Here is a 26,591-nt window from a genome sequence, read left to right as displayed (position 1 = left end):
CACAAGCCGCGCTCCAAAACTCTGGGATTGGTCGGCGAGGTCCGACCACGCCCCCTTTCAAGCCCCGCCCCCTCTCTATTCGCCCTCGAGAGGCATTCCTTGGCCCCGAAGGGTGGTCAATCTTAGGGCCATTCCACCCAGAATATCAAGGCCGGAAATCCCACATTATCTGCTTTGAACTGGCATATATGTCAGTGTGCACTCAGATATCCCAGTTCAAAGCAGATATTGTGGGATATTGGGCTATGTATAAGGGCCCATAGTCCCTCTCAGGTTGCACTGATATAATCCAGTTTCTGAATCCAGATTATCTACTCAGAACTGGATTATATAAATCTATGCTGCCACATAATTTGGTTCAAAGCAGATAATAGTTTGGCCACTTCTACACAGCTGTATAAAATCCAGATTATCTGAACTGGATTATATGGCAGTGTGGATTTGGGGCCCTTCCACACAGCCATAACCCAGAAAATCAAGGCATTTGGGTTCAAATTACAGGAAAGGAGATTCCGCCAGAATATTAAGAAGACCTTCCTGACTGTACAAGCTTTTCAACATTGGAACTCTCTGTCTCAGAGTGTGGTGGAGGCTCCTTCTTTGGAGGCTTCTAAACAGAGGATGGATGGCTATCTGTCAAGGGTACTTTGAAAGACAAACCTTAGTACTCCGAGGCAGAGAGTTCCAATGTTGAACAGCTTGTACAGTCAGGAAGGTCTTAATATTCAGGCGGAATCTCCTTTCCTGTAATTTGAACCCAAGTTCCAGTCTCCAGGGTTGCAGAAAACAAGCCTGCTTCTTCCTCCTTATGATCTCAGAACTCAGACAATATGTCCAAAACAACGTGAAGGCACGAAAGAACAAGAAAAACAACAATGTAGAATCCTCAGGCAGAGAAGTCAGCGGCTCTGATCAAATCGCAAATTCTAGGAATCCATGGGATGCAGTCATAGCAGTTAAAGCAAATGGTTGCTGTGAGATTTCTGAGCTGTATGGCCATGTTCCAGAAGAATTCTCTCCTTAGGAAATCTCACAGCAACCCAGTGATTCCAGCCATGAAAGCCTTTGACAACACAGTTAAAGCAGAGTTATAATGCTATAGGTAGTATGAAAGCATTACTTCCCCTTTCTGGGTGGTCTGAATAATTTTATGCTTGTTATTTGTTTGTTTATTTTGCATTATGTGACTTGGAAATCAAATTTGTAACAATTCGAAATTAAAAAACCGTATATGTGTATGTGGCGAACTGAAAACTCATAGTATAGTATAAATAAACTCACCCCGGATGCATCAGCACTGTATAATTGTTGTTTGATACTAATTTAGCTACAATGGTTCCATAACCATGGAATCACGGGAGTTGTGGTTTTATCAGGGCAATAGCCTTTTTTTAAACCAAATAGTCCAAACTATAACTCCCAAGATTTCAAAGCATTGACCCATGGCAGTTCAAAGTGGCTCTAATTCTCCAGTGTAGATGCACCCTACTACTATATTAGATTTTAGGATGCCACATACACTACCACATAATCCAGTTCACTGCCACATAATCCAGTTCAATGCAGATAAACTACACCCTGAAACTAGATTATATGGCAGCAGGGCCATAACCAGAAAAAAAAATGGGGGGGGGGGGTGTTGAAACTTTTTTTTAGCTAATCATGAAGCATAGTTCCATAATGCAAAATAATTTAGAAATCAGGTTCCATCGATAAACATCAGTGGATATTCATGGGGATTTAGTTAACCAGTTAAAATTCATGGGTAAAATAGGTTTTTTTAAAACCTGAAAAACTTTGAGGGGGGGTTGAGCTCCTAACATCCCTCACCCCTTTGTTACAGCCCTGTATGGCATTGTAGATGGGGCTGTTGTCGACCGCGCTTTAGGGGATCGGGCCCTTAAGGAGAGACCCGACCTGGTCCTGAGAGAACAGACCTTGGCGGAGCCAATAGGAAAATATGAGCCGCAATACAACCTGAAGCCGAAATGAAGAAGGTCCGCCAAAGTTGAAGGAAAATTCCGCCAAGGAGTCTTTATTGAGCGATTCAGCTGAAAAGGACTCTAGTAGTGATCATTCAGTCTACTAGGGTACCATATAACCAAAATAAAGCCATATTTATACAATGTTTCAGTCTGACAGCCCCTTGAATTTCCCGCCCCGCTCCCCCGCCCATCTGATCGCGGATAGGCTAGAGGGTTGAACGAGGCGGGCTTTCGTTTCCCGCCTTGCTCTGCTGGCCCAATAGGGAGCTGCTTTTTGTCCCCACTCGAGCCAATCAGGAAGGAGAAGGCGGGAGTTATTGGAACAATGAAGTGACAGGGCAGGAAAGATCGGATTAATTCCTGCCTGGCCGATTTCTAAAGGGATTAATGACAGCAATCAAGGGTTCCTGTCACGTATACAGATTTTAGATATGCCTTGGGGTGTCAGGGGGGAAGTGGTGATGGGTGGTGATGAGCCATAATTGACAGGCTCCACAGGGCGCCTTCCTGAGGTGTCCTGGAATTTCCTTAGGATGAGATATGACAATGTTTGCCTTAGAGGCGAATCACCTTTAGGACAACACTCCGAATTTGGTGACTCAAGCCTTATATTGTCCATGCAATCTGAATTTGATTGGGTTAGGCGGCAGCGTATTAACCTTTTGTTTTTGGGAAGGTAAGCCTGGGTCATAGAAAATGGGGCAGGTTCTGGGGTTCAAGTTGAGTTCGAAATATTTCCTATTTGATTTCATGACTTGGCAATTATATGAAATAAAATGAAAAATAAAATAAAGTTGGAATATAAACCCTGCTGGGAAAAATACATATTTTCCGGGGATCCCAAAGAGTACAAATACATATAGGCAGACAGATAGATTTCATGGAAATAAGGGAGAATCCATAAAAGTGAGTTACATTGCATAAGGGGGAATCATGAATGATATAAACAATTGAAAAACATTTGATAAATACGAAGTTCATAACATCTGGGGAACCCAATATGGAAATTCATAAAAGTGGAGTTTTAGCAGCATGATTTTACAATTCATGAAGTTGTTATCTCTTGCCTCAGAGTGCAGGGATAATCCACAGTAAACTCCAGTAAAAAGTCTCAATCACCTTCTACTATAAATATATGGAATATAGAACATAAGGTCTTGACTTTTGAACTATCTTTTACAAAGTCCTGGGGGGGGGGGAGGGTGGTCATCTCGATCACAGGGCCTTAAAGGTAAAAGTAAAGGTTTCCCCTGACGTTAAGTCCAGTCATGTCTGACTCTGGGGGTTGGTGCTCATCTCCATTTCTAAGCCGAAGAGCCGGCGTTGTCCGTAGACACCTCCAAGGTCATGTGGCCGGCATGACTGCATGGAGCGCCGTTACCTTCCCGCTGGAGCGGTACCTATTGATCTACTCACATTTCCATGTTTTCGAACTGCTAGATTCGCAGGAGCTGGGGCTAACAGCGGGCGCTCATTCAGCTCCCGGGATTTGAACCTGGCACCTTTCAGTCTGCAAGTTCAGCAGCTCAGCACTTTAACACACTGTGCCACCACCAGGGGCCCCAACTTTTTAGGCTTTTGTAAATTGGATTAGTAAGTTGTTTCAAAGTCTTTTGCTTGTGTTGTTAGGCCAAGGTCATCAGTGTATATAAAGCTGTTTGTGAGTGGTAGTTGTGGCTGATTGTTGCTAAATATTTGCTGTTGTTTTGTCATGTGCCTTCAAATCATTTCTGACTCCTAGAGAAGCAAAGGTGATTCCATCACTGGGTTTTCATGGCAAGATTTGTTCAAAGGGAGTTTGTGATGGTTTCACTGTTGAGGCCAAGTGTGTGTTTTCCCCAAGATCACTCTGTGGGTTTCCATGGCTGAATAGGGATTCAAATCCTGCCCTCAAGAAGTATAGTTCAACACTCAAGCCACTACACCACATAAAACTACAAATTCTCGGAATCCATAGGATGGAATAATGGCAGGAAAAGTGAAATCATAGCACTAAATCCAACAGTGATATGGAGAATAGATGCACTCTGCCATAATGCAGTCAGCAGTACCCTCTAGTGGCTGCAAAGAAGAATAGCAGGGAGAAAGTAATTACAAAAGATGATATCTTTTTATTTTTTAAAACTAGCTGCTATTACCATTTATCTTTACTTTTTGTACTTATTTCACTTTTTGTAATTCGCCCATGATAATAAATGCGATAGCAATATTATTTCCCTTGATCACAGGAAATCTAACTGTAGATATGATACAGGTGATGGTGTATTATATGTGTAGTTACTGGAAACTGAAATGTTAAACACTGGAAGTAACTCCATTGTAGAAGGCTTGAAAAAATCCTTGAAAAAATAGGGCATATTGTATTTCCATTGCGCGTGCGCACTGGCTACACTTGCTCCTTTGGTCTTCAGAACGTCACTGAGCGTGCGTGGTTTAAAAAAACAACACTATGCATCCGCCCTTACTTAGTTTCGGCTTCACGGGCTCACTGAGCATGCGCGTGACTTCTTTGCCCGTGCACTGGCTTGAACATGGCAGACTTTCTGCGTCTCTAGTTAGGTGGCACGTGTGAAGCTTGTTGCAAGGTAAGCAAAAGGAAGGAGGGACCCCAGGGATGTTTTCTTGTCCCACTGGAGATTTCTGGTTAAAATATAGGGGGAATTGGGCTTTCTTGGAAAAGACATACATCCCTTTTTCGTAATGCTATCTATTCCACAAGTGCTGGACCAGATGTGTTCCAACTAGGTTCCTTTGAAATCCAGCCTGCAGCTCCTAGGGTTGCTTGACGGTCTCCCATCCAAGTGCTAACCAGGGATAGCCCTGCTTAGCTTCCAAGCTCAGGCAGGATCTGCCTGCTGTCTTTGAATCTTGCTTCTGTTGTATGCCTCCCAAGTCCTTTCCAATTCAGAGTGCCCTTCCACACAGCCATATAACCCAGAATATCAAGGCAGGTAATCCACAACTGGGTTATCTGGGTTCACACTGCCATATAATCCAGTTCAATGTAGATTTTATACAGCTGTGTGGAAGGGGCCTAAGGCAAACCTATCACAGGGGATTCTTGGCAATACTGTTTCACTAGAGGTTTGTCTTTGTCTCGATCAGAGGCTGAGAGAGTGTGACTCGCTCAAGATTGCAAAGGATGTTTCCATGGCTGACGAGCATTCAAACTCCAGAGTCCTCAAACTATGAGCAATTTGAAAATAAGTTAACAGTAATTTCCTTTGCATTTCTTATGGTTCAAGGGGCCTCATATACAGTAAAAGGTAGGTAAAGGTTTTCCCCTGACGTTAAGTCTAGTTGTGTCCAACTCTGGGGATTGGTGCTCATTTCCATATCGAAGCTGAAGAGCCGGTATTGTCCGTAGACACCTCCAAAGTCATGTGGCTGGCATGACTGCATGCAGCACCATTACGTTCCCGCCAGAGTGGTACCTATTGGTCTACTCATATTTGCATGTTTTTGAACTGCTAGGTTGGCAGAAGCTGAGGCTAACAGCAGGAGTTCACCCCGCTCCCCGGATTCGAACCGCCGACCTTTCAGTCAGCAAGTTCAGCAGCTCAGCGGTTTAACCTGCTGCTCCACCATATCAATATATATTGTGATATACACATTTTTAAAATTAAAATTAAACAGAATGTACAGGGCGGTCAGCTGATGACAATAGAGAGGGTGAAAGCCACTCTTAGGGCCCTTCCACACAGCCATATAACCCAAAATATCAAGGCAGATTATCCACCATGTCTGCTTTGAACTGGATTATCTGAGTCCACACCACCATATAATCCAGTTCAAATCAGATAATATCGATCTTAGTAAAATTTATTGTTTTCTTGATGTGTCCCATTTGCCTTTAGCCGTAATGTTTTATTTTTAACATGTCATTGTGGGGTTTTTTTTTAAGTACAGTCCCTTGTTTTGATTTACTTGTAGCATGATGATTGTCTTTTCTGTGTTGTGCATAGGGAAGACAACATGAGAAATCTCAAGCTCCTGCGAGCGCAGGAATGCCAGGCAGCCCAAGCCCTTGGGACACCTCAGGGCTTCACACTCCGTCTGGACAGAAGGACGCTCTTAATCGGCACAGAGTATGGGATTGTGGAGCTGGATCCTCGCACACAAGAGGTGAGAGGATGTGTCAGTTACATCTGTTATATTTATGTGATTCACTACGGTTTGTCTTTCAAGTCTAAAGAACTCTCCCTAGCATCTTCGACTACTGTCCACAGTGAGTCCATAGCTTGTTGTAAGGCTGGGCCTAACCATGAATGTATGGGCAGAAGGAGTGTGTACAGTACTGAATATACTTCATGCATAAGTCTAGAAGTTTTTATTCAAAAGAGCGGGCCCAAAAAATATTCATAGGCCAGTATGCATTCTGTGACTTAACCCTTTATCTCGATCACCCTATAGATCCCAGGTTTTGTAAAATCAGTTTCTTTTGTTGGGATGTTTGGAGTGATGTAGTGAGGACTAGATTTCAAACATGAATCCACCACTTTGTGATGCTTGTCTCCCAAAGTTTGTTCTGCAGGCTGCTGGTAAAAAGTCAATTAAAACTTTGGAATGTAACATTTCTTTGTGATTCATGTGGAACAATGGCGATCCCAGTTCAAGAATTCTTTTTAGGGCTTGCCCTGTAGTTGTTTCTAAGTATGTTAGATTATTTTTCTCATGATTAACCATGTTGCAGTTTTATATGATCTGTGTAAAAGTACCAAGGTCCTTTCCAACATTTACAATTATGGTTCAGGATGATGTAACTATGTTGTCAGCTCACCGCAGCCGCTCCTGAATGAACACACGAGACTCTCTGTGGTATCACCAGGAACTTTTACTGTAGGAAACATGAACATCAGAAAAGCCAAGAATGGGAGGCTCCGGCCAACCCTCCTTTATATACCCTCCCCCTCATTTGAACAGTCTCTTCCCGCTCAGTAAAACCCCGCGCAAATTCCCCGCCAAGTCCATCAGCCGTTTCTCCTCCGAGTCCTGGGACGCAGGTGTCTTATCAATGTCAGTGACCCTGAAACTCAGAGCCACATCCAGGCTCTAGTAGCAGGGTTCTGACATGGCGTCCTCCTCCCCTTCGTCCTGGAAGGAAAAGATTAAACACAACTATTGTTCTCCGCTGTCCAGAGTTCCTTTATACTTTTTCAACAAGCTGCAATGGAATACCGGGTGTACCTTTCCTAGGTCCTTTGGTAGCCTCAGCTCATAGGTCACTTCGTTTATTCTTTTTGCTACCCTGAATGGCCCTATATAGCGTGGAGCCAATTTCTTGGATGGGAACCCCAATTTCAGGTTTTTTGTGCTCAGCCAAACCAGATCTCCTTCGCCCAATTTGTCCCCCTCTCGGCGCCTACGATCCGCAAAGAGCTTGTACTTCTTTTGTGTTTCCCGCAATGCCTCTACCACGGTTTGCCACCCTTGCTTGATTTTGGCCGGCCATTCCTCGTCGGTCTGGCCCTCCCCTTCCTTCCACTCGGGTAGCCTGGGGAAAGGTGCCACCTCCTGTCCGTATACTATTTCGAATGGGGCACGACCTGTGGCCGAATGTACGGCCCCGTTAAAAGCCATCTCAGCAAACGGAAGAAGGTCCGCCCAATCATCCTGTCTATAATTGGTGTACATCCTTAAGAATTGGCACAGTGTCTGTTGGGTACGTTCGACCCCCCCGTTGGTCGCGGGATGAAAGGCCGAGCTCAGGTTCCTTTCTGCTCCTAACAGCTGTAAGAATTTTCCCCAAAATTTTGCAGTAAATTGGACTCCCCGGTCACTAATTATCTTGTCGGGACACCCATGTAGGCGATATACATGCTTCACATACAAATCAGCAAGTTTTTCAGCTGAAGGGAGTTTTGGCAGAGCCACAAAGTGTGCCTGTTTTGAGAATAGGTCCAATATTGTCCAAATGTATCTGTGGCCTCTGCTAAAACTCCCTTCAGCTGAAAAACTTGCTGATTCTTGGCTTAGTGTCAGCTCACCGCAGCCGCTCCTGAATGAACACACGAGACTCTCTGTGGTATCACCAGGAACTTTTACTGTAGGAAACATGAACATCAGAAAAGCCAAGAATGGGAGGCTCCGGCCAACCCTCCTTTATATACCCTCCCCCTCATTTGAACAGTCTCTTCCCGCTCAGTAAAACCCCGCGCAAATTCCCCGCCAAGTCCATCAGCCGTTTCTCCTCCGAGTCCTGGGACGCAGGTGTCTTATCAATGTCAGTGACCCTGAAACTCAGAGCCACATCCAGGCTCTAGTAGCAGGGTTCTGACATATGTATTGTCAAAGACTTTCATGGTCGGAATAACTGGGTTGCTGTGAGTTTTCAGGGCTGTATGGCTATGTTCCAGAAGCATTCTCTCCTGACGTTTCGCCCACATCTATGACAGGCATCCTCAGAGGTTGTGAGATCTGTTGGAAATGAGGCAAGTGAGGTTTATATACCTGTGGAAAGTCCAGAGTCGGAGAAAAAAAATTCTTGTCTATAGGAGGCAAGTGTAACTGTTGCAATTAGCCACTTTGACTAGCATTGGAATAGCTTTGCAGCTTCAAAGCCTGACTGCTTCCCGCCTGGGGGAATCCTTTGTTGGGAGATGTTAGCTGGACCTGATTGTTTCCTGTCTGGAATTCCCCTGTTTTCTGAGTGTTGTTCTTTATTTACTGCTCTGAATTTAGAATTTTTAATAAAGTAGAGTCTCACTTATCTAACATAAACGGGCCGGCAGAATGTTGGATAAGCGAATATGTTGGATAATAAGGAGGGATTAAGGAAAAGCCTATTACACATCAAATTAGTTTATGATTTTACAAATTAAGCACCAAAACATGATGTTATACAACAAATTTTATAGAAAAAGTAGTTCAATACGCAGTAATGCTATGTAGTAATTACTGTATTTACGAATTTAGCACCAAAATATCATAATGTATTGAAAACATTGACTACAGAAATGCATTGGATAATCCAGAACGTTGGATAAGCGAGTGTTGGATAAGTGAGACTCTACTGTACTGGTAGATGCATTTTATTCATTTACATAGTTTCCTCCTTTCTGTTGAAATTGTCCACATGTTAGTGGATTTCAATGGCTTCTCTGTGTAGTCTGACATGATGGTTGTTAGAATGGTCCAGCATTTTTGTGTTCTCAAATAAAATGCTGTGTCCAGATTGGTTCATCAAGGGCTCTGCTATGGCTGACTTCTCTGGTTGAAATAGTCTGCAGTGCCTTTCATGTTCCTTGATTCATGTTTGGGCAATGCTGTGTTTGGTAGTCCCTATGGAGACTTGTCCACAGCTGCATGGTATACTGTGGACTCCTGCAGAGGTGAGAGGATCCCTCTTGTCCTTTGCTGAACATAGCATTTGTTGGATTTTCTTAGTGGGTTGTAGATAGGTTATAGGTTGTGTTTCCTCATCAGCTTCCTTATGCGAAACAATAAAGAACAACACTCAGAAAACAGGGGAATTCCAGACAGGAAGCAATCAGGACCAGCTAAACCCTCCCAACAAAGGATTCCCCCAGGTGGGAAGCAGTCAGGCTTTGAAGCTGCAAAGTTATTCAATGCTAGTCAAAGTGGCTAATTGCAACATTCACACTTTCCTCAAATAGACAAGAGTTCTTTCTCCCACCCTTTCTCCCACTTGCCTCATTTCCAACAGACCTCACAACCTCTGAGAATGCCTGCCATAGATTTGGGCAAAACGTCCGGAGAGAATGTTTCTGGAACATGGCTGGCGATACAGCCCAGAAAACTCACAGCAACCCAATGATATAACTGTTTTTACACATGTTAAATGCAACACATGTTTGTCCTCCAGCCCATTTTGTTCCATCTTTGCTGAATCAGCTGTCATTATTGGGGTTTTTTCTATGCTTAGAGCCATTAGTCTGATGTTGGTGAGATATTCATAGAATGTGTTGTCGATGCCTGCCATAGATGTGGGAGAAACGTCAGGACAGAATGCTTCTGGAACATATCAGCCCGGAAAATGCACTGCAACCCTATTCATAGAATCATAAAATAATAATAGAATTGGAAAAGACCACATGGGCCATCTAGTCTAACCCCTTGCCATGCAGGAAAAGCACAATCAAAGTATCCCTGACAGATGGTCACCCAGCCTCAGTTTAAAAACCTCCAAGGAATATCTAATCCTTCCTTTCTCAATGCTCAAATCAAGGTGTAGCATAGCAGTGAGTGATATGTCTCATTCTGTGTCTCTTTGAAAGGTCATAAAAGAAATTCCTCTAACAACGGAAGGGTTTCTACCAGAAGATGGAAGCGGGTGCATTGTGGGCATTGAGGACTTGCCAGATCAAGAGTCTGCCTGTGTGGCTATCGCAACTGGAGATGTTATCTTGTGCAATCTGAACACCAGCCAGGTATGTCAATGGCCGTTGGTACCATGTAGTCTTCAGAATGCCAAAGGGAGTAGATGCAGCTGTTTTAGCCGTTGCTCTTTCTATAAGTGTAGTACAGTTGGCCCTCCCCATTTGCAGATTTAACTGTTATGGATTCAATTATTTATGGCTTTAACAAACCCATTATCTCTGGGAATCTCTAGATCTCCCATCATGATTCTATAGTCAACTTCTGGTGAAAGGTAACCATAGAATTGTGCTGGAGGGCCTGGAGACTCTAGTGAGTTGTTTTCTCAGGTAATCAAATAATGTTGTTGTTGTTTCTTTAATTTTCGGAGTTTTGGAGTTCGATGCCATCTATATGCAGATGACGTCTAAATCTATCACTCCTTTTCACCTGCTGCTAAGGAGGCTGTCCAGATTCTGAACCGGTGCTTGGCGGCTGTGACGATCTGGATGAGAGCAAACAAATTGAAATTGAATCCAGACAAGACAGAGGCACTGATGGTCAGTCTAAAGGCCAAACGGGGTATAGGGTTACAGCCTGTGCTGTACATGGTTACACTGCCCTGAAGACACAGGTTTGCAGCTTGAGAATTTTCCTGAATTCGTCGCTGAGCCTGGAACCTCAGGTTTCGGCGGTGGCCAGGAGAACTTTCGCACAATTAAAATTTGTGCGTCAGCTGCACCCATACCTTGGGAAGTCCCGTACTTGGCCACGGTAGTCCACGCCCTCATTTCATCTCGAATAGACTACTGCAACACACTCTACATAGGGCTGCCTTTCAAGCTCCAAGTAGTCCAAGGGCCCCTCCCTGCTGGTGTTCAGAAAGAAATTGAATACCTGGCTTGGCAATCAGGCATTTCAGCACAATGTAGCATGCAAATGATGACCTTAGGACTGGATATTTGTTTTAATTGTTTTATGATATTTATATGTTTTGATTGTTTATTATATTGATGTATTGTATTTTATATTGTGTATGTGCGGCATTGAATATTGCCATTTGTTCTTCTCACCTGCAAGGGTGAGAAGAGCAGGATAGAACTAAAGCTAATAATAATATTTCAGTTTTTTCCACTTTTGCGAGGATCTTGTGCCGCTATCTCCTGTGAAAATTGAGGGTCAACTATATATTGGCCTTTTGAAGCTTGCTGCATATAAAGGACAAAATGTATACAAAAGATTTTAAACTGTTATGCATGCATGCCAGCAAAATGAGGTCCCCGACAGTGGTAGATTTCCATTACATGAACATTTTGATTTTTTTTTATCAGATTTTTATCTGGTTAAACTTATTTTAAGAATGGATCTGGATTGGCTTATTTTCAGTTAAGACAGGACTTCTTAAACATTTTCCACCATAACCTCTTTTTTCCTTTACATTTTTACGTGATCCCAATTTACTTATAATAAATAAATATTTGCAAGGCTTGCTGAACAGGCTGATTTCTCCTTTTTGTGGAGTACAGCTGAAGCATTTTCTGCAAAGTCTGCTGTAAGCATTGCAGGTTATTGCTAACAGATTAATGTTCAGAAATCTTTTAATGTTGCCAAATTTTCCATGACCCCAACATTGAACTGAAGGAACTCGATTTGGGGTCAGGACCCACAGTTTAGGAAGCAGTGGGCTAGTCAACAGTGGAGGTGTGCTTTCCCATGAAGGCAATATATACCTGGGTGGGTTATAAAGAAGAATTGACTTGAATGGCGGCTTGAGTTCTGGGCATGTTAGAGATAGAGCTTCTCCTGGCGGAAAAACAACTGATGGGCCAGAAACTTCACTTGCTTAATTTCTCTTTCTCCAGGCTGCTGTTGGAGATACAAGAGTGGCATTACTGAAAAATCTTCTCTTTGTTTAAATTTCAGATGGAGTGTGTTGGCAGTGTGGACAGTGGTCTAAGCGTGATGAGCTGGAGCCCTGACCAAGAGCTTGTTGTTCTTGCTACAGGTGAGAGGCAACATTATAAATAGAAATTACACTATGGAACCAAATTTGAAAAAAAAATATGTTCCTGGTTTGAAAGTGTTGTTCTTGTTTAATTGTGTACTGACTTTGAAAGTAGTTGTTGTACTCCAGTTACTTAGTTTTTGTGGCTGCCACAAACTATGTTGAATTGGTTGAAACTCAGAAACTCAATGAGATATTCATTGAAAAATTATAACAGAACGTGCTGCAGGATGCCCCGCAAAAACAAAGGTTTTGCAGTTTAATAAACTTTTTCCATGTTTTATAGAACTGATTAGGAAATGACATTTAAACCCAGCAACAAAAATAATGTTACATAGTGTTTTCACTCATATTCTTTATGTTTTGATCCAGTACAGTTGCAAACCTGTTGTATTATAAAGTTTGCAGAAAAGACTTTGTTACTTTCATGCAAGAGCCTATCTCTGCTATGAAAAGGCAGAGCTGTCAATTCATGCTTATTAATAGTGGAAACAACAATGTTCTGCTACTGTTTTGTCACATCCAAACCTTAAAAATCTGAGTACTGCTTATTCTCCAGTTCTTCTGCTAGAAGTAGAGCCGTGTGAGCTTTGTGTTTTATTTCATTTCATTTACTGAATGTATACCCTGCTTTTCTCCTGAGATGGGAAATTTGTCTCACAGTTATCTTCTCAATATTTCAGGAGAGATTTGTAGTAATCGCCCTACATTCACAGGTTTAGAATTATATGTTGAACTATGATTTTTTAAAAATTAGTTCATCTCAAATGTGGCTGGAGATTTTAATTTTGTATATATATTTACTGTGTGACAGGTCAGCAGACCCTCATTCTGATGACAAGGGATTTTGAACCAATTGCAGAAAGAGAAATCCATCAAAATGACTTTGGAGAAGGTGGGTTGGTGCTGCCAAATGCTTGATCTTCATGAGAGACATTGCTATCACTTTGTAAAAAGACCCAATGTTTTCTTCCCCTGATTTTCTATATTTGTTCAGACTTTTAAAACATTTCTGTGATAAAATGAGTGAGTGGATGAAGACATTTATAGGAGAGGAGAAAACTGGGGAAGTGTCTGTTACCTTCACTGGAAAATATAGGTGGATACTGTATATCTGCGTCTGTCTGTCACCTGCTAATTGATTAAAATGTCTTCATTTGTATAGTTGCCTCACTTTTAATTAGATGTGAACAGTGTACATGTTACCAACTCTTCAAAAGGTTCAGCTCTTCACAGCTCAGTACTTCCTAAACATTGCATCTTGTAGAAATATTTTTGTAGTGCAACTCTGAATAAATGTGTTGTGTGTATTGTTTTGCTACAGAAAGAAAAGATGTGATAGAATTAGAACCTGAAGTATTATTGTTTGCAAAGTTCAGTAGCTGCTGCTTTTGGAAAAGTAACTTGTTACTGTACTTTACCAGTAAAATCCCACACATATGTAACAAGCAAATCTTAGTGTTTACATTATTTTATAATTTTAAAAAATGTTGCCATATTCTCATCATGCTCAAAAATAACATGTTACAGGTAATGTCATTAACATGGATATATAAAATTGCTGATGACAGCAAAACCTATTATTTTCAGTGGGTTGACCAATAGAAGAACTTGAGAAGAAGGTATAGCTTGAATAGGAGGCCCTAAGTGAATAAGTGGAACTGTAGATAAGCATAATCACATATGTTGGATACATATACAGGGGTTGTACTGTAGCTTTCATTTTAATACAACCAAGATGGGCAGGATAGCTGTTTATGGTTTGGAGGCATCTGGTACAGCAGAGTTATATGAATAATCATGGATATTCTTAGATCAGTACTTTACATCATTCATCACTAGAAGAAAACTTGTGTAAAAGCTGACCATATGAATACATTTTTTTAAAAAACAAACCAATTTTGTGTCCAAAACATTTTTTTTTGCTTGAAAAGTGTAAAATTTACTGCTGGTCCCATTCATCAATAGGCAATGTTTTTATTATAACGTGTTTTTAACTTGTCCTTTTATTTGACTTTTATAGGAACTGCGATTCCCCTTTTCGGGCACCTGTGCCCATTTTCATATATGCTGGTCATAGACCGTAATAAATTGCTGAATAGGCAATGAGGACCTGTTATTACAGGTCGTAAAATTTGCAAAACATTTGGAAATTTGAAAGGAAACCTTAGAAATGTTGGAGTGATAACTTCTGGTAAAACTGTTAATAAAATCAATCCTCATGTATTGTTGTTTGGTTTACTTTTAGGAAAGTTTATTACTGTTGGCTGGGGTAAAAAGGAAACACAATTTCATGGATCGGAAGGCAAGCAGGCAGCTCGAACCAAGCCAGTGGTACTGTATTATAATAATATAAATGTTGCTTGTATATTAAAAAATACCCCTTCTATATAAATATATAGTGGAAAGAGGATGGATCTAATAATAATAAATAAACAAACTTTATCTATACCCTGCCACCATCTCCCAGAGAGATTTGGGGCGGTTCACAAAGCACTCAAAGTGCAATACACAAATACAAAAAGTGCAGAAACAGTAACATAAAACAACAACAGCCAACATAAACATCACAGTTACACAGCACGGTGCTGCCTAACTGGGGACGCTGATAAACTCTGCATGTTAAAATGCAACGAATAACATTCCACAAGATCACAGAGATGACATAGTGGTTAGAAAGTTGGACTTAGATGAAGTAGATTGGGATTCAAATCTTTATTCAGCTACAGAGCTCACTGTATTTACATTCAAATAATCCTTATTGGCTGTAGCATTAGATTCGTGAGACATTCCAAGCCTGAGCAAAGTGTCAGTGCTTCCTTCACGCAAACTCCTTGCCTTTCTTCCTTTCACAAGGCTAGAAAGAAATATCAGCTATAGTTTCATTTAATTTTTCCCAGTTCTTAGCTAGTCTTAAGTTGTTCTCAGATTTATGAAACGCAGAGTCCTAAGATTAAGCCAGTCTGGAGCCTTAAGGAGACATTGCATACCTACAGCTTGGGTACCCAGCGTTGCCCGAGTTATTTAAAATTGTACTAAATGCATAAGGTTGTGGGTGAAATACAATTCACATCATGCCAGGTTAACCCCAAGAAACTCCATCAGTACTTAAAGTTTGGTATGTTGGGCAAGTTTGCTCTAGATGCATCATCAGTGGGGTTCAGTGTGCTCTCTGGCTGTAGGATAAACTACAATTCCCACTATGGTGAGTCAGTCCCCTCAAACCCCTCCAGTAGGTTGAGTTAGTCATGGGGGTTCTGTGTGCTAAGTTTGGACCAGGTCCATCATCAGTGGAAGTCACAGTTTCTCTGGTTGTGGGTGAACTACAACTCCCCGAAAGGAAGGCCAGTTCCTCCCAAACCCCTCCAGTAATCAAATTTCGGCATATCAGGTATATGTGCCAAGCTTGGTCCAGATGCATCGGTGTTTGGGTTCACAGTGCTCTCTGGATGTAAGTGAACTACAACTCCCCCAAATCAAGGTGAATTTTCCCCAAAGACCTCCAGTATTTTTTTGCTGGTCATGGGGGCTCTGTGTGCCAAGTTTGGTCCAATTCCGTTTTGGTGGAGTTCAGAGTTCTCATTGATTGCAGGTGAACTATAAATCCCAGTACCAACAACTCCAAAATGTCCAGGCCAATTCCCCTCAAAACCCACCAGTATTTGAGCATATTCGGGTATGCATGTCAAGTTTGGTCCAGATCCATCATTGTTTGGGTTCACAGTGCGCTATGGATGTAGGTGAACTACAACTCCCTCTAAAGACCTCTAGTATTTTTTGTTGCTCATTGGGGATCTGTGTGCCAAGTTAGTTCCAGGTCCATCATTGGTGGAGTTCAGAATGCTCTTAGATTGCAGCTGAACTATATATCCCACTACCTACAACTCCTATAAATCATGGTGTATTCTTCCCAAACCTCTCTAGTATGTTCAGTTGCTGATCAATTCCTCTGTTTGCTGTGTGCCATAGAAAATTCCACACCAATGGAGAGAGTCAGAAACTCTGGGATGTCTCTGGTGTAGGAAAAACAGAAAATTTAGGATGAAATTGTTGCCGTATGAAAGCCTTCACTTGGGTGGTGGGTAGTATTGTGTTTGTGGAGGACATTGGCAGGGCTCTTGTACATATTCATGGTACTCACTATAACCGAAAGTGTCATTGGAGGGAGGGAGGGCCATTGGTGTCTCCTGAATAGTTGGAGCTATAGCTATTTGTGGAAGTGGGAACGTGTCTGTGTAAGTGGACACCCCAGCCACACATATACATACATATTTTCACTTTCATTATGTGTACAGATAGGTCAGGCACAGACAAACTTTGGCCCTCCAGGTGTTTTGGACTTCAACTACCACAATTCCTTGCAGCCTACTGGCTGTTAGGAATTGTGGGAGTTGAAATCCATAACAACTGGAGGGCCAAAGTTTGCCCATGCCTGCTATAGGTGATGCTCTCAATTAGAAATCAACAAATTACTATCTATAGCTAGAATTCTCTTCCTAAACAACTATCAACAAATGAACATGAGATCAGTTTGGTATTGTACTCTCTCCCATCATTTTATTATATCCATTGCCCCATAATTATTCATGTTGATACAGTAAAGCAAACGGAGAGGGAGAGAGGATGAAATAGTGAGAAAGGTTAAAGAACAATGCTCCAATCACCCCTTTATTACTTCCTTGATAATATGAAATGTACCTCATGATGTTTTCCTAGGAAGTGCTGCCAGCTTTGTCATGGGACGACCATAAACCTCGGATCACATGGAGAGGAGATGGACAGTATTTTGCAGTGAGTGCTGTTTGCCCAGAGACAGGTTGGTCTGAATTTGTAACAACAATATGCCATTTGCTAGCAACATTGCATTGAGCAAGGAGAGAAAGGGAGAAAACCTATGGTTATTGCTAATCTATTGAGATCCAAGGACAAGGGTGTTGAACTGCTGGATTATTATTGCTCTTTTTGGGATCCAAGGACAAATTTAGGAAAACACATCCTGCTACACCCCAGTATAGCTGTGTAACTTACTTATAAGTGAGTAGATTCCTGCAGTGTCACTCCTAGAAACCACATGATAGTGATATCCTATTGGACCACCATCACCTCTGCTGTTGGTGGCTAGCAGCTCCATAGAATGTGTATATTGAATGGACTGAACACATGGAATTTGCACCATGGTTGTTTGCATACAGATATGTGCACGTGTTATATATGCCATTATAATAGAGATTTCACTGACTTTTAACAAAAAAAGGCTGAAACATTCCATGTGACAGACTATGAAAACTTGGACCTACAGTTAATCAAGGTGTAACATGTATGACTCTAGAGCTTGGAATGTTCAGGGAATATTAATGGGAAAACTCTATTAAAAAAGCATTGTCTGCAAATTGTGACGTTCGGAAAACAACCCCAGTGACTCTTGCTTCTCTTTCTTCTACTGTCTTCAAATGCACAGGAGCTCGGAAAATCAGAGTCTGGAGCAGAGAACTTATTTTGCATACTACAAGCGAGCCTGTGCCTGGGTTAGAACAAGCACTGGCTTGGAAGTGAGTAAGGAGCATTAGCTGTTTGTGACATGTAAGAAATACGTAATCTGTTTGAATATTCTTATACAGTGTTCCCTCACTTATCACTGGGGTTATGTTCCAGGACCACCCGCAATAAATGAAAATCTGTGAAGTAGGGACATTATATTTATTTTAATATTTATACATTATTTTAGTAGTTATACACTATTTTAAGTTTTTATCAACCAATCGTGTGTTGATAAATCCCCTCGTTCTCCTCCCGTTGCCGCTTGGGCTCCTTTTCTCTCCCTTTGGCTTCTCCTTCCTCCCTTCCTTAGGCTGTAAATTGTAATTTTTTATGATTTATAATAGTCTTTTAGAGTTTATTGAAAAACCGTGAAACAGCGAATCCGTGTAAAGTTAACCGCATAGTGAGGGAACACTGTAGTCAGTTTATTAACCTTGCATCTTAATAATGATGATTATGAGTCTCCTTGTGGAGAGAAAACGTGAAGCATAAATACACAACAACAACAACCATATAATTTATTCAAGTCAGTTCAAATTGGTTGCTTCCTTCAGCTATTAGAGAGTACTCAGGATTACAAGTAGAGGATTGCTTGTATACTGCATTGTGGTAATGAGAAAGAACGTACTACATCTGCATTTCGTTGCACGCACATGGTTGTGATATTTGAGTTGTCATGGTCACAGTGATTAAGATTGCTAAAATGTATAAGTTGCTCTTAAAATATGAAATGGAAGAGGGCAAGTGAAAGATTATAGAGTCAAATGTGCTCAAATTGTAGGTACACAAATCTGGTTGGAAGAATGGGAGAAGGTGTGGACTAAGAGTTTGCAATGTATTTTGAGTAGTGATTTGAAAGAAAAAATAAGATGGTATTTGATGCCAGAGAGACATTCTAAGATGCAGATATAACAAATGTTGGAAACTTTTTATGACATGTAATGATCTCACATGAAGGCCCAGAAATAAAAGGACTTACCGTATATACTCGAGTATAAGCTGACCCTAATATAAGCCGAGGCACCTAATTTTACCACAAAAAACTGGGGAAACTTATTGACTCGAGTATAGGCCAAGGGTGGGAGATGCAGCAGCTAGTATACACATAGATACAGATATACAGGAACATGGAAATCTCTAGATATCTATATGTATATGGGATTTGCAAAGACTTGCAAATGTATGAGGGGAAAATTCATATATAAAATTAATGTAGATAGATAGATAGATAGATAGATAGATAGATAGATAGATAGATAGATACAAATATAAAGGTATTGCAAAGGCTTGTAGGGAGAAATCCCTATATATCTGTAGCAGAGAAAATGCTTTTATAAGATTAATGGGCATATATACATTCTTCTTCCTGACTTGCAAAGGCTTGTTTTCCTTTTCAAAACATTCCTTTGGTTAAGAGCGAGGAAGGCTTTGGAAAAGTAAACACTGATAAGTGAGGGTAAGATGAGAGAGAAATAGATCATATATTGCAAGCAACAGCCTCCAGGCTCCACTGCCGACTTGACCTTGACCCGATTATAAGGTCATAAATAAGGGCTGAAAAACTCGGCTTATCTTCGAGTATATATGGTAAATATATTTGATGCTGCAAGACAGTGTTAAATTTAGGATGAGACAAGAATTTTATTTGTTGGGAATGTTGGGAAACCATCTAGAAATAACATTTGGGAGAATGTTATATGATAATTGTGCAGTTACTGTATTTCTTCAAATGACACCGTTGATTGTAAGACGCAGCCAAGTTTCAGTGCCACCACCATCAAAAATGCATAAGATATATCTGAAATTCTAAAATACACCCCATTTTATATGTGTTTTTAAGGAAATAAAGTGTGTCTTAGGGCCCTTCCACACAGCCATATAACCGAGAATATCAAGACAGAAAATCCCACAATATCTGCTTTGAACTGGGTTATCTGAGTCCACATAGCCATATATTCCAGTTCAAAGCAGAAAATGTGGGATTTTATTCAGATGTGTGGAAGGGGCCTTAGAGCTGAAGAAATGCAGTATTATATATGTTCAGAAGGAGTTATCCCAATGAAAAAGAATGGCCAATGAAGATCTGTGAATTAGCTGAGGTGGACAAATTTAACTACACCGATGGAGGAGAAATTTTGGACTTTTCACAACGATGGGGGGCATTGACTTAAGTGTTGCTTTAAGTAGAAGTGTGATTTTGTTATTATTTAAAGTGTGATTATGTTATTTTTTAAAGGAAGCAGACTATTTATTTATCGCGTAGAAGTGAATACAGTTATAATGTATTTAAAAACACAAAAGTGGAAAACTTGTCATTATACCAGATTTCCTTTGACTAGAAGCTGGCCGCTTGGAGTCCTCTGGTGTCACTGTGAGAAGGTCCTCCACTGTACATGTGGCAGGGCTCATACCGCATTGTAATAGGTGGTCTGCGGTCTGCTCTTCTCCCCACTTGCATGTCATGCACTTCACTTTGTAGCTCCATTTCTTAAGGTTGGCTCTTCATTTCGTGGTGCTAGGGTGCAGTCTGTTCAGTGCCTTCCAGGTTGCACAGTCTTGTGTGCCCAGGAGGGAGTCTTATCCTATCTCAGGCATGAGTTGAGGTTCTGGGTTTTAGCCTTCCACTTTTGGACTCTCACTTGTTGAGGTGTTCCTATGAGGATCTATGAATCTCAGTAAGCTATTTCTTGATTTAAGGCATTGGCTTGCTGGCTGATATTCGAACAGAGGATGGGACGGAGATGTCACTGCCTTGGTCCTTTCATTACAGGCTGCGATTTCACACTAATAAGGGATAACAACCCTTATTATGGGAAGTTTGTAGGGTTTTTTTTAATAGGGTTGTTGTATGTCTTTCGGGCTGTGTGGCCATGTTCCAGAAGCATTCTCTCCTGACGTTTCGCCCACATCTATGGCAGGCATCCTCAGAGGTTGTGAGGTATGGAGAAAACTAAGCAAAGAGGTTAATATATATCTGTGGAAAGTCTAGGGTGAGAGAGGTCAGTATGAATGTTGTGTAGTTAATCACTTTAATTAGCATTGAAAAGCTTATCTGCTGTCTTCTTCCTGCCTCTGGGGCATCCTTTGTTTAGAGTCGTTAACTGCCCTTGGTTGATTCATGTCTGGAAATCCTCTGTTTTCAGAGTATTGCTTTTTATTTACTGTTCTGATTTTTGAGTTTTGTAATACTGGTAGCCAGATTTTGTTCATTTTCATGGTTTCTTCCTTTCTGTTGAAGTTGTCCACATGCTTGTGGATTTCAATGGCTTCTCTGTGTAGTCTGACATGATAGTTGTTAGAATGGTCCAGCATTTTTGTGTTCTCAAATAGTATTCTGTGTCCAGGCTGGTTCATCAAATGCTCTGCTATGGCTGATTTCTCTGGTTGAATTAGTCTGCAGGGCCTTTCATGTTCTTTGACTCTTGTTTGGGCGCTGCGTTTGGTGGTCCCTATGTAGACTTGTCCACAGCTGCATGGTATCCGGTAGACTCCTGCAGAAGAGAGAGGATCCCTCTTGTCCTTCGCTGACCGTAGCATTTGTTGGATTTTCTTCGTGGGTCTGTAGATAGTTTGTAGGTTGTGCTTCTTCATCAGCTTCCCTATGCGGTCAGTAGTTCCCTTGATGTATGGTAAGGACACCTTTCCTCTGGGTGGATCTTTGTCTTGACTCTCATGGCTTGTTCTTGGCCTTGCAGCTCTTCTGATGTCTGTGGTGGAGTATCCATTGGCCTGTAGAGCCCAGTTTAGGTGGTTGAGTTCACCTTGGAGGAGGTGAGGTTCGCAGATTCTTTGTGCACGGTCTGTCAGGGCTTTGATTGTGCTCCTTTTTTGACTTGGGTGATGGTTGGAGTTTTTTTTTAATAGCTGTTTTGTTAACTTTAGTGTATTGTACGCAGTTCTATAATCTTGGTAGTTTTATGTAGCTAAAATGTCACTTGGTATATTTTTTGTGTTTTTCTAGAATGAAATTATTTTTAAAAAAATGATAGGCAGTGAAGGAAAATGAAGGTAAAGCTTAGTTCTCAGTGACTGCCAATAAGTCAGAGCTAATGGACCCACATGGAGCCAGTTTCCTCCACTTTATGTATCTTCCTTCCGACACATTGTCATGCTTTATATCTCCTAAGGACAGAGATTTTCTATGTTTCAAAAACTGTGTTTAAAGAATTTTTCTTACATGCCGAATTTTCTTTTATATCTCTTTTGCCCTTCATGTTAAGACCCTCTGGAAGCTTGATTGCATCCACACAAGACAAAGCCAACAAACATGATGTTGTGTTCTTTGAAAAAAATGGTCTTCTTCATGGTGAATTTACGCTTCCCTTCCAGAAAGGCCAAACCAAGGTAGGATTGTGCTTTTCTTCCAAGGGTTTTTTTAGCAGAGTTACTTTGAAGTTGCTGACACTTTTCTCACACATTTGCCTTATGCTCCTTGCTTTTCATTTGAAGAACGTAGAATTCCCTATAAATGTAGAATGTTCTAAAAGAGGGGGTATATGGCAAGAGGACAAGCTTTAGATTGAAAATTGTATTGATTCATGTCACCATCCATTCTGCTTTGTTTTAGGTAAAAGAACTGCTCTGGAATTCAGACTCAACGATATTGGCTGTGTGGTTGGAAGAACTGAACAGTGAGAATAACTCTCAACCAAAAACATATGGTAAGAGCTTATAATGTCATCTACTAATCTTCCAAAGCAATTACTGATTATCCTCTTGATTAATTTTTTGGTGTATTTTCCTTAATCCAGTTTGTTCATCTTGACCAAATCATACATCTTTCTCTGCCAGTCTTCTGTTGATGAAATTGCCATGTTTTTTCACTTTTGTGTGTAGAGTAGCTGGTAGTTGTAATCATATGCTGTAAGATACTTCCGTATTTTTGCGTGTTTTCCGGGCTGTATGGCCATGTTCCAGAAGTATTCTCTCCTGACGTTTCACCCACATCTATGGCAGGCATCCTCAGAGGTCGTGAGGTATATTGTATATAAACCCCATTTGCCAAGTTTCCAGCAGACCTCACAACCTCTGAGGATGCCTGCCATAGATGTGGGCGAAACATTAGGAGAGAATACTACTGGATCATGGCCATACAGCCCGGAAAACACACAACAACCCTGTGATTCCAGCCATGAAAGCCTTCGACTTCCATATTTTACTTTTTATGTTGATCATCTTAACAACTTCAGCAAATAAAATCTGAATGTTCAGATTTTGTTTTCTTCTCATTATACAATGTATCTCATACCAAAAAATCTTTGCTCTATCACGAGTCCATTATATGTGAAAAAGATATCCACTTTACCATGGCCTTAAGTAAGTTTTTGTTGCTTAAATATGAAAGATAAATACAACGATAATAATGTGGATTAGAGGATGGTGAGTAAAGGAAGAGATAATACCATCATATGGGTGGTTGGAAGCTATGCCCTATTTTATTCCCATTTTTACGGGGTTTTTTAGTACAGTAGAGTCTCACTAATCCAAGCCTCGCTTATCCAAGCCTCTGGATAATCCAAGCCATTTTTGTAGTCAATGTTTCCAATATTTCGTGATATTTTGGTGCTAAATTCGTAAATACAGTAATTACAACATAACATTACTGCGTATTGAACTACTTTTTCTGTCAAATTTGTTATATAACATGAAGTTTTGGTGCTTAATTTGTAAAATCATAATCTAATTTGATGTTTAATAGGCTTTTCCTTGATCAGTCCTTATAATCCAAGATATTCGCTTATCCAAGCTTAGTGAGACTCTACTGTATATGTAATGGGAGTTCGTTATTATTTAGCATATTGTTTTTACTATAATCTATATATATAAAAGAGTAATGGCATCAGGGCAGTGGACAAAACAACAAAAGTACAGGCCCCCCAACCTCAAAATTTGACAACACAACCCATCATCCACGGCACTAGGTTGATACAACAAAAAGAAAAAAAAAAGTCCTAATTAGAGAGAGAGTAATAATTGTTTTTATCCAATTGCTGCCAGTTAGAGTGCTAAGCTCCGCCCACTTGGTTTCCTAGCAACCTACTCAGCTCACGGGACAGGCACAGTTAGGCCTCACTTAGGCATTTTCCATAGATTATCTGATTTTAACTGGATTAAATGGCAGTGTAGACTCAAGGCCCTTCCACACAGCTATATTACCCATTTATAATCTTATATTATCTGCTTTGAACTGGATTATCTTGAGTCCACACTGCCAGATAATTCACTTCAGTGTGCATTTTATACAGCTGTGTAGAAGGGGCCTCATATAATCCAGTTCTAAGCAGATATAAGATTATAAATATACAGTAGAGTCTCACTTATCCAACATAAACAGGCCGGCAGAACGTTGGATAAGTGAATATGTTGGATAATAAGAAGAGATTCAGAAAAAGCCTATTAAACATCAAATTAGGTAATGATTATACAAATTAAGCACCAAATATCATGTTATACAACAAATCTGACAGAAAATGTAGTTCAATACTCAGTAATGCTATGTTGTAATTACTGTATTTACAAATTTAGCACCAAAATATCACAATGAATTTAAAACACTACAAAACATTGACTACTAAAAGGCAGACTGCGTTGGATAATCCAGAACTTTGGATAAGCGAATGTTGGATAAGTGAGATTCTACTGTAATATGAAATAATGACTGTGGTAATCCAGAACAACCCAATTCTGCCATGGAGGACACAATCCAAGCACACCCAACAGATGGCCACCCAGCCTCTCAATAATAATAAGAATAAGAATATTGTACAATCCTAAGGTTAGCAGATACCCCTAAGGATTATCCAGTTCAACTTCCTTATATCATGCAGGAGGACACAATCCAACCACTCCTGACAGATGGCCATCCAATATCTGCACAATAATAACACACATCGAATCATAGCATCAGACAGTTAGGAGACACACCTAAAGGCCATCCACTCCAACTCAACTCTGCCATGGAGGACACAATCCAAGCACTCCCAACAGATGGCCACCCAGCTTCTCAATACTAATACTACTAATAATAATAATAATAACAACATCATACAATCCTAAGGTTTGGAGTTACCCCTAAGGGTCATCCAGATCAACTTCCTTCTACCATGCAGGAGGACACAATCCAAGCGCTCCTGACAGATGGCCATCCAGCCTCTACATAATAATGATGATGAAGAAGATGATAATAATAATAATAATAATAATAATAATAATAATAATAATAATAGAAGCATAGAATCCAAGAGTTTGGAGAGACTCCTAGGGGCCATCCAGCCCAACCCTTTCTACTATGCAGCTGGACACAACCCAAGCTTTCACAACACATGGACAACGTATAAATACTATACAATACTAAAGGTAAAGGTAAAGGTTTCCCCCTGACGTTAAGTCCAGTCATGTCTGACTCTGGGGCCTGGTGCTCATCTCCATTTCTAAGCCGAAGAGCTGGCGTTGTCCGTAGACACCTCTAAGGTCATGTGGCCGGCATGACTGCATGGAGCGCCCTTACTTTCCCGCCGGAGCGGTACCTATTAATCTACTCACATTTGCATGTTTTTGAACTGTTAGGTTGGCAGGAGCTGGAGCTAACAGCAGCCGCTCACGCCGCTCCCGGGATTTGAACCAGGGACCTTTTGGTCTCCAGCTCAGTGCTTTAACGCACTTCGCCACCGGGGCTCCTTATACAATACTACACAGGGACATAGACCCCCTCTATCCTCACCACTTTCACAGTACACAAATAACCAAATGCATACTAAACATAAAGACAACCATACAACAGACATTCAATACCACCACTACCTCAACAAGTTCTCACCAACACCACCAGACAACGCCACAGCAACGCGTGGCTGGGCACAGCTAGTATTATTTATATAATATTACAATACTTATGTGTGTTTTATACATTATAAAATGGGGGTGCACATGTAATGTAAGGTATGGTAAGAACATAGAATTACTGTATATACTCGAGTATAAGCCGAGTATTTCAGCTCTTTTTTAGGGCTGAAAATAACCCCTTGGCTTATACTCTAGTGAGGGTCCTGGCGGGCTTATATTTGGGTTGGCTCATACTCAAGTATATAATGTAATCAGAGTTAGACCGTCTTATCTTAAATTACAGTTTTATGTAAATATTCAAAAACATTTAACCTACTAATGCCTCAATTAATGTAATCTTATTGGTATCTATTTTTATTTTTGAAGTTTACCTGTAGCTGCTGCATTTTCCACTCTTGTCTTAGACTCGAGTCAATAAGTTTCCCCAGTTTTTTGTGTTAAAATTAAGTGCCCCAGCAGGTCGGCATATACTCGAGCATATATGGTACCTCGTATTTTTCCAGGATTTTTATAATGGTTCATACAGTAGCCTTAGCTTTCCTATATGTAATGTAGCTTGTGTATGATTATCCTTAAACAATTTTTAAGAGAAGAAACGGTATGAACTGCAAATATATCTGTATGTGTACAATCAAAACAGACCTACTTTTAAGGTTGTTTATAGTCTGTTTTTAAATAATGCCTTCTTTTTTAAATAAATAAATATGGTGATTTCTTTGTACACTGCTATGATGACCCAGATAGGTAGAAAAGAAGTTCCTAAGATCTTCAAGAAAGAATGAATATGATACTGAAGCTGATGGCCAGATTTGATGCTGTATGCTGCACAGCTTTCTATTTGCAAATTGATATGCAAACAAAAAGATGATGGTGGTGGTGATGATAGATTATTATTATTATTATTA

The 26,591-nt window shown here is 40.6% G+C and overlaps 1 protein-coding gene across 2 annotated transcripts in view; it reads left to right on the top strand.

Moving 5' to 3' along the window:
* Window positions 1–4,436: 4,436 nt before the first annotated feature.
* Window positions 4,437–26,591, top strand: part of elp1 (elongator acetyltransferase complex subunit 1) — a 78,414-nt gene continuing 56,259 nt past the window's right edge. The window contains exons 1-10 of one of the 2 annotated variants that reach the window (XM_062971721.1): window positions 4,437–4,570; window positions 5,951–6,110; window positions 10,223–10,375; window positions 12,225–12,306; window positions 13,121–13,201; window positions 14,555–14,637; window positions 17,023–17,122; window positions 17,765–17,855; window positions 22,065–22,188; window positions 22,412–22,505. In XM_062971721.1, coding sequence (XP_062827791.1) covers window positions 5,961–6,110; window positions 10,223–10,375; window positions 12,225–12,306; window positions 13,121–13,201; window positions 14,555–14,637; window positions 17,023–17,122; window positions 17,765–17,855; window positions 22,065–22,188; window positions 22,412–22,505 — 958 coding nt within the window. In that variant the 5' untranslated portion in view covers window positions 4,437–4,570; window positions 5,951–5,960. Of the gene's footprint in view, window positions 4,571–5,950; window positions 6,111–10,222; window positions 10,376–12,224; window positions 12,307–13,120; window positions 13,202–14,554; window positions 14,641–17,022; window positions 17,123–17,764; window positions 17,856–22,064; window positions 22,189–22,411; window positions 22,506–26,591 lie in introns of both variants that reach the window. The other variant, XM_062971720.1, reaches the window with a different exon arrangement.

The sequence above is a fragment of the Anolis carolinensis genome, chromosome 2 (genome assembly GCF_035594765.1).
Source record: "Anolis carolinensis isolate JA03-04 chromosome 2, rAnoCar3.1.pri, whole genome shotgun sequence".
NCBI classification, from domain to species: Eukaryota; Metazoa; Chordata; class Lepidosauria; order Squamata; family Dactyloidae; genus Anolis; species Anolis carolinensis.
The sequence above is the reverse complement of the archived record's forward strand: the minus strand, read 5'-3'. Positions and strand labels throughout refer to the sequence as shown.